This window comes from Hyperoodon ampullatus (assembly GCF_949752795.1).
Source record: "Hyperoodon ampullatus genome assembly, chromosome: 8".
Classification (NCBI taxonomy): domain Eukaryota; kingdom Metazoa; phylum Chordata; class Mammalia; order Artiodactyla; family Ziphiidae; genus Hyperoodon; species Hyperoodon ampullatus.
In genome coordinates, this window is record NC_136921.1 from 73,944,991 (window position 1) to 73,952,281 (window position 7,291).

At 37.3% G+C, this 7,291-nt stretch overlaps 1 protein-coding gene across 3 annotated transcripts in view; it reads right to left on the reverse strand.

The window, feature by feature from the left end:
• The window catches only part of ACVR1 (activin A receptor type 1), a gene marked incomplete at both ends in the record, with an annotated part of 60,090 nt that extends 54,064 nt beyond the window's left edge, over positions 1-6,026 (reverse strand). The window contains one exon of one of the 3 annotated variants that reach the window (XM_079709962.1): positions 5,957-6,026. In XM_079709962.1, the coding sequence (XP_079566088.1) occupies positions 5,957-6,023 (67 nt within the window). Of the gene's footprint in view, positions 1-5,932 lie in introns of all 3 variants that reach the window. The other 2 variants (XM_079709960.1, XM_079709961.1) reach the window with 2 other exon arrangements.
• Between the last annotated feature and the right edge of the window lie 1,265 nt (positions 6,027-7,291).

Genomic DNA, 7,291 nt, shown 5'->3' on the forward strand with positions numbered 1-7,291 from the left:
TCTCCTTCCTTCTCTCATTGGGTAATTGGGCTGGAAAGTCTGAGTAGTGATGGCTTTGGAAATACTAAAATCAAGTCAACCCAGAAAATAATTTAGTACTTAGCAATCTTCTCTAAGACAGGCCGAAATCTGTTGCAACGAAACTCTGCAAAAGTCCAGCCTTCCTTGCTGCAATAAAATCTAACTATGGCTTGCAAATTTAATAAAATGTGGGTCATCTTAGCTTTGAAATATTTTTGAAGAAGCAGTATTCCACTTTAAGTTATTTGTGCCATGGTCGTCCCTGCAAAGGCTCACAGGGACAAAGGTAAAACCAAACAAGCAGGTTCTGGAACAAAAATGGACTTCTCCCGGGTGGCATAATAGCAGTATTAGAGCATGATTAGTCTTATTAATGGGAAGGAAAAGGAAGGATATACGGGTAATTAGGGCTCAAGTGCTCTTCTCTGTGAGAGCAAATAAAAATCTTCCTGCAGCTGGAGTTGTATATATAATGAACATGAAAAATGAATATTGGTATGAGAGAGAAATAAAAAACACAAACCCAGGTAAAAGGGGTTCATCATTTGCTGTTGGAAGCTCTCACCTCAGCCTCTCAAATGGACTGGATTGAGCTGGATTCTAGCATGTACCAGATGTAATACGAATGTGGATATAGCTAATTTAGGGTACCAAAAAATACAAAGTTCTGAAGAAGACTAGTAATGATTGAAACTCTTGAATACCAATCCTCAAAGTATAACACACCTTTTGTTGGCTGTATAACCTTAAGCAAGAGTTTCAACCGATTCAAAAGCACATCCCCACTAACCTATCTCATTAGGGTAATGATGAGGATTATGGGAAATAACGAACATAAAACAGCCCAACATTGGGCACATATTAACCACTCAATAAATATTACCTATAAATCATCAAAGAGATAGTTCTAGTAAGCAGTATTTTCCAAACTTACTGGGTCTTTTTGGCCCCAGAGCATTTAGAATTCCACAGAAATTGAGAAATGTTCTAAAGTACACCCATACTAGTCGAACTCTGCCAAAAGTACTCTTTGGGACTTCTTATTTGACATGTTAACACTGTATCTAATCAGTATTTAAAAGACATCTGGGAGTAACTGGGGAGACAAAAGGAAAGAAGCTTTCTGGTTTTTTGTTTGTTTTTAATAGACTAAGAGGAGTACAATACCCAACAAAATATATTAGAACAAAATCTCTATGACTTTCTTATTTATGCACCAAGAATGCCATTAGCTCCATTGAAGCCCAATTAATAAGGTGCTGTAGCTGCTCTGCAAACATCAAACCTGGGTCTGTTTCCTTTTAAACTTGGTAGTCTAGGGCTTCCCTGGTGGTGCAGTGGTTAAGAATCCATCTGCCAATGCAGGGGACACGGGTTCAAGCCCTGGTCCAGGAAGATCCCACATGCCGTGGAGCAACTAAACCCGTGTGCCACAACTACTGAGCCTGAGCTCTAGAGCCCACATGCCACAACTACTGAAACCCGTGCACCTAGAGCCCGTGCTCCGCAACAAGAGAAGCCACCACAATGAGAAGCCCACACACCGCAAAGAAGAGTAGCCCCTGCTCGCCGCAACTAGAGAAAGCCCGTGCACAACAATGAAGACACAACGCAGCCAAAATAATAAATTAATTACAACAAAAAAACAAACAAAAAACTTGGTAGTCTAAAGCCCTGCACTAGACAATCTATGAGGCTAATATGAAGTTTTTAGTTATTTGCCCTATTATTTACCTCTTTTGGTTAAGTATTTTGTACTCGACATTTGCTTTATGACTAATGTTGAGTATATTACAATTAGTTCTCAGTGGTTTTTAAAAAAAAATTTTCTAGTAAATATGCAAAAACAAAGAGGCTTTTCATAGAATATGCTATTGATAGTTAACTAGGAGTTGAGTCATTGAGGGAAGACAAGACTAAGGCCACCGCTATTAAGATCAGAGTACTCTAGGTTGTAGCACTCACTGGATATTGTTTAAAAAAAAAAAAAAGCTATCGCAACGAAAGGATATGTGTTCTTTTCCATAATGTAAACATCCTAGTGCTGGTGTTATATTCAACAGCAAAACCTTAGTGGCATCCATTTCCATTTCAGCCAGACTAACTTGTTTCATTACAGATCTTCACTCTGGCATTAAGAGGTCATTTGCTGGATCCTTTGGGCAGCTTAAGAGCTTAAAGCAGGAAAAAACAACCAATGGCTGGGTTGCTAACATTGTTCCATAAATGCCCTTTTCACCTCCTCTTTCCCCATTCTTTCTCCACTTCCCCTTCTCTATTTATATTACATTTCCACCTCAATTTCTCTTCTACTCTTTTTTTTTTCCTATCGTGCCCACACCAAGAGTCCACCAGGACAGCACATGAAACCTGAAGGATTGTCCGACCACACAGAACTGCTACCGTACCTAGGGAAGCACACAGAATCTGGAGGGACTTCATTTCACAACATTCTTTATTATTATTTTTTTTTACTGATCATATTATGTAGCAACTAAAAAGAGGAAAAATCCTAGCAACTTGCCTATTACGTCTCCAGACATTGTCAAGTGTCCCTTGGGGGAAAAAATTAACCCCTCAGATGAGAACTACTATTAACCCACCAGATATTCCCAGCCCATTTCTTCTTAATAATTCTTTCAACCTAGGACCCAACCTCTCTTCTGGTTAAACACCTCCTACTCCTTTAAACTTGCCACGCAGGATCCTTATTTCATATCTTTTTGGCACTAATTAAAATGAGTGCAATATTATTGGACTGTATCAAACAACACTGCTTAAAGAATATAGACTATGGATACCTAAAGTGGTTGACGATAGCGTTTTTTAATAGAAACTTAATGTAAGCTGCTTTATATAATTGTAAATTTTCATAGGAGTATAAAGGAACAGATAAAATTCACATTTTTTGTTGTCTTCAAAACCGTGTGTACTTTACACTTAAAGCATATCTCAGCTTGTATCAGCTGCACTTTGAGTGCTCAATATGTGGCTAGTGGCTCCCTGACTAAAATACATGTCAATGAACATGGGAAGGAGGGAGGAACAGATCAAATATTATACACCTAATATATAACAAAATAGATTTCTAGCATATCAAGCACTGATTTGTCCACAGTGTTGGCTACATTAACTTATATTATATGCCTCTTTGGAAACTTATCAAGTGTATAAAACTGATCACTATACCCCCAAGAGCCTGTAAGAGAGGGATTAGTCTTACTGGCCCATCTGATCACAACAAGGCTGAGATTCACACCGTAAGCACCACTCCTCATGGAGCAACCCTTATAAAATAAAGTGCAAACTGCTCAGTGCACAATAAAATAAGAGTTTGTTTACACATCTAGAAAGATTTACACCAACATGCTAAAAGCAATTACATGTAAGTGCAGGGAATTATAGGCAACTTTTATTTTCTTTTTCTCTTGATTAGCTCTTGTGGACTCCACAGAGGCAGTGCCATCCCCAAGTACCTTTTTGCAAATGGGGAGAAGGGAGGATAGTGAGAATGAGTTAGGCCCTAAAATGCCTCTGTGATCCCACACAACTAAGAGTTACCCTGTGCCCCTTCAGGTTCTCACTGGCCCACCTACTAAGCATTCATTTACACGAAAACTGCTGTATAATTAATTGAACCTAATATCTAACTCTTTTATACATAAAAATACAAAGTATGTCTTATACTGTCTTAATGTATATGAAATTTTCTCAAAATATAACCACTGTGTAAATCAAGGCACAAACAGTTCTCTGTTTTGTTGGGATTCTACCAAAATTTGTTCACCGAGTCAGAAAATTCAAGCGCTGCAGATAAGATCACTTGTGATAATTAAGTCACCAGTACAATACACTAGTACCAATATGTTTTCTGTTTTCTAAGACATCAAAGATTATTATATGTGTGTGTGTGTATAGGTATATATTTTTATACAAACATTTGTTACTTCATTACATCTTCTAGTGTACTCATGCCCAACTACACTAGATTATATTACATCTGTCTATACATACTATTTTAATTATATGACATATTTAATTACATATTATTTTCAGAGAATTTTCTCTTCATTTTAGATAGCGAATTATATTGAATTTTTAAAATTTATGCTTATAAGAAAGGTATGGTGTGTATAGGTTGCACTCCAAGAAAATCAAGGGACATTATCAAATATGTATAAAAAGGGGATGTTCACATGCAAAAAAAAAAGAAATCTAGACACAGACCTTATACTCTTCCTAAGAATTATTCAATTAACAGATCACAGACCTAAATGTACAACACAACACTATAAAACTCCTATTAGATAACATAGGAGAAAACCTAAATTACCTCATCGAGTATGGCAATAACTTTTTTTTTTGGCAATAACTTTTTAAAGGCATGATCCATGAAAAAAATAATTAATAAGCTGGACTCCATTAAAATTAAAACTTCTGCTCTATGAAAGATAATGTCAAAAGAATGACAAGACAAACCACAGACTGGGAGAAAATACACGCAAAAGACATATCTGATAAAGGACTGTTATCCAAAATACACCAAGAACTCTGAAAACTCAACAATAAGAAAACAAACAGCCCTAATAAAAATTAGGCCAAAGACCTTAAAGACACCTCAATAAAGATATACAGATGGCAAATAAGCACATGAAAAGATGCTCCAGGGCTTCCCTGGTGGCGCAGTGGTTGGGAGTCCGCCTGCCGATGCAGGGGACACGGGTTCGTGCCCTGGTCTGGGAAGATCCCACATGCCGCGGAGCGGCTGGGCCCGTGAGCCATGGCCGCTGAGCCTGCGCGTCCAGAGCCCGTGCTCCACAACAGGAGAGGCCACAACACTGAGAGGCCCGCATATAGCAAAAAAAAAAAAAAAAAAAAAAAAAAGATGCTCCACATCATACATCATCAGGGAAATGCAAATTAAAACAATGAGACGCCACCACATACCTATAAGAATGGCCAAAATCTAGAACACTGATAACACCACATGCTGGTGAGGATGTGGAACAATAGGAACTCTCATACATTGCTAGTGGGAATGCAAAATGGAACAGCCACTTTGTAAGACAGCTTAGCAGTTTCTAACAAAACTAAACATACTCTACCATACAATCCAACAATCACAATCCTTGGTGTTTACCCAAAGGAGTTGAAAACTTGTATCTACACAAAAACCTGCACATGGATGTTTATAACAGCTTTATTAATAATTACCAAAACTTGGAAGCAATCAAGATCGCCTTCAGTAGGTGAATGGATAAATAAACTGTGGTACATCCAGACAATGAAACATTACTCAGCACTAAAAAGAAATGGACTATTGAGCCATGAAGAGACACAAAGGAACCTTAAATGCAAAATACTAAGTGAAAGAAGCCAATATGAAAAGGCTATATACTGTATGAATCCAACTACATGACATTCTGGAAAAGGCAAAATTATGGAGGCAGTAAAAGAATCAGTGGTTGGCAGGGGTTGCAGAGGTGGAGAGAGAGGAATAGGTGGAGCTCAGAGGATTTTTAGGGCAGTGAAATACTCTGTATGATACTATAATGATGGATATATGTCATACATTTGTCCAAACCCACAGAATGTACACCACCAAGAGTGAACCCTAATGTAAATTACGGACTGGGGTGATTATGATGTGTCAATGTAGGTTCATCAGTTATAACAAATGTACCACTTTGGTTGGGGGGATGTTGATAAAGGGGGAGGCTATACATGTGTCAGGGCAGGGGGTATATGTGAAATCTCTGTATCTTCCTCTCAATTTTGCTGTGAACCTAAAAAACAGCTTTAAAAAAATAAAGTCTTAAAAATGGGGGGAGGGGAGGATTGCTAAATCTGATAGGATTAAGAACAAACTAGTTTACAGTAAGCCAAACAATACACAGTATACTCATCCTACCCCAAATAGTTGTGAGCCACTTACCTTCCATACTAGGGGAAGGGAAAGCAATCATCATTAGCACAGGAAGAATCATCACTCCATCTACCATTGTACAACTGTGGAGGGAAAAAAAGAGATATCAGTAAAACAAAAAAATTTAACTGTAGGATAACAAATTAAATTAAGCATACCACCTTCAAACTGCCGTTCAAGGCCTTTCTTACAAATCCCCCTCACATATGTTGCCTTATTTCTTAGTACATTTAAACATATACCCTTTTACATGGATCTAAATAAATCATCTTAAAGAGTTAATCAGATTTACCTCCTACTGGTGGCCACTCTGAGGCAACTTTCTCTGAGTCTACCCACTTACAAAGAACTCAAAAGGGACATGACAAATTCTCAGCTGTAAGGCCAGGCATTCCTATAGGTTTGAATTTTATTTTATGCCACGGAATGCAAAACTGGCACCAAGTTAAAAACTCTTAAGAAGCACGAATAGACTGTTCTAACACGATGTTAAAGATTAAGTGACTGAATAATCCAAACTAATTACTATGTTTGAGCCTTCCTTTAAAAGGATTAGAGGTGAAGCAACCTACATCATCATACAGCCCCAAAAAAGAAAAAAAATAAAACAAAACACAAAACTGTAACTTATCCCTCATCTATGGCAATGTGTTCTTACATTAACCTCAAATTTAACAAAGCATAGACACAATCAAGACATGAAGAAATCATATAAAATCTTAATATATGAAACTATAACTGAGAGAAAATAAGATACTTGATATAAATTTTAAGTTGATATTGCCCTAAAACTACATTGGCAGAAGCTCAATGTTCTGAGTCAAGGGGTTACAACAAAGAACTTTTCCATCTGAATAATTCCTATAAAATTTTGGAAATATGATGGGAGTTTGGCTATACTAATTCTTTATTACAAAGAATAATTTAAAAAAATTAAACCTTGAACTAGTTGCAATTTTCTGGATGGTAAAAAAAAAGAGAAAACAGGTAAAGTTCTTTAGTGAATAGGTTCATGTGCTATCTTACTCTTAAAGCTTCAAAGAAAAGAGCAAAAGCCCACTGCTATCTAAGCTGTTTGGAATGGACTCCTTCTGACTCATCTTCTTAAAATCAGTTTTTTGGTTAGCAGTCTGACTGCTCATTCCCCGCACCTCTATTCTATCTTACCATCCCTCACTTCAATTTGTCCACAACTGTATTTCAGACTAACCCTTCTCTAACAGCAAGGTAAGGGAAGGGGGTAAAGGAGAGTTTAATGGACCTTCCTTTTACATTTTTAAAAGCACATGGAACTTGAGTGACTCCCTTTCTACTGTTGCTGTTGTTATTATTACTGTTATTTCC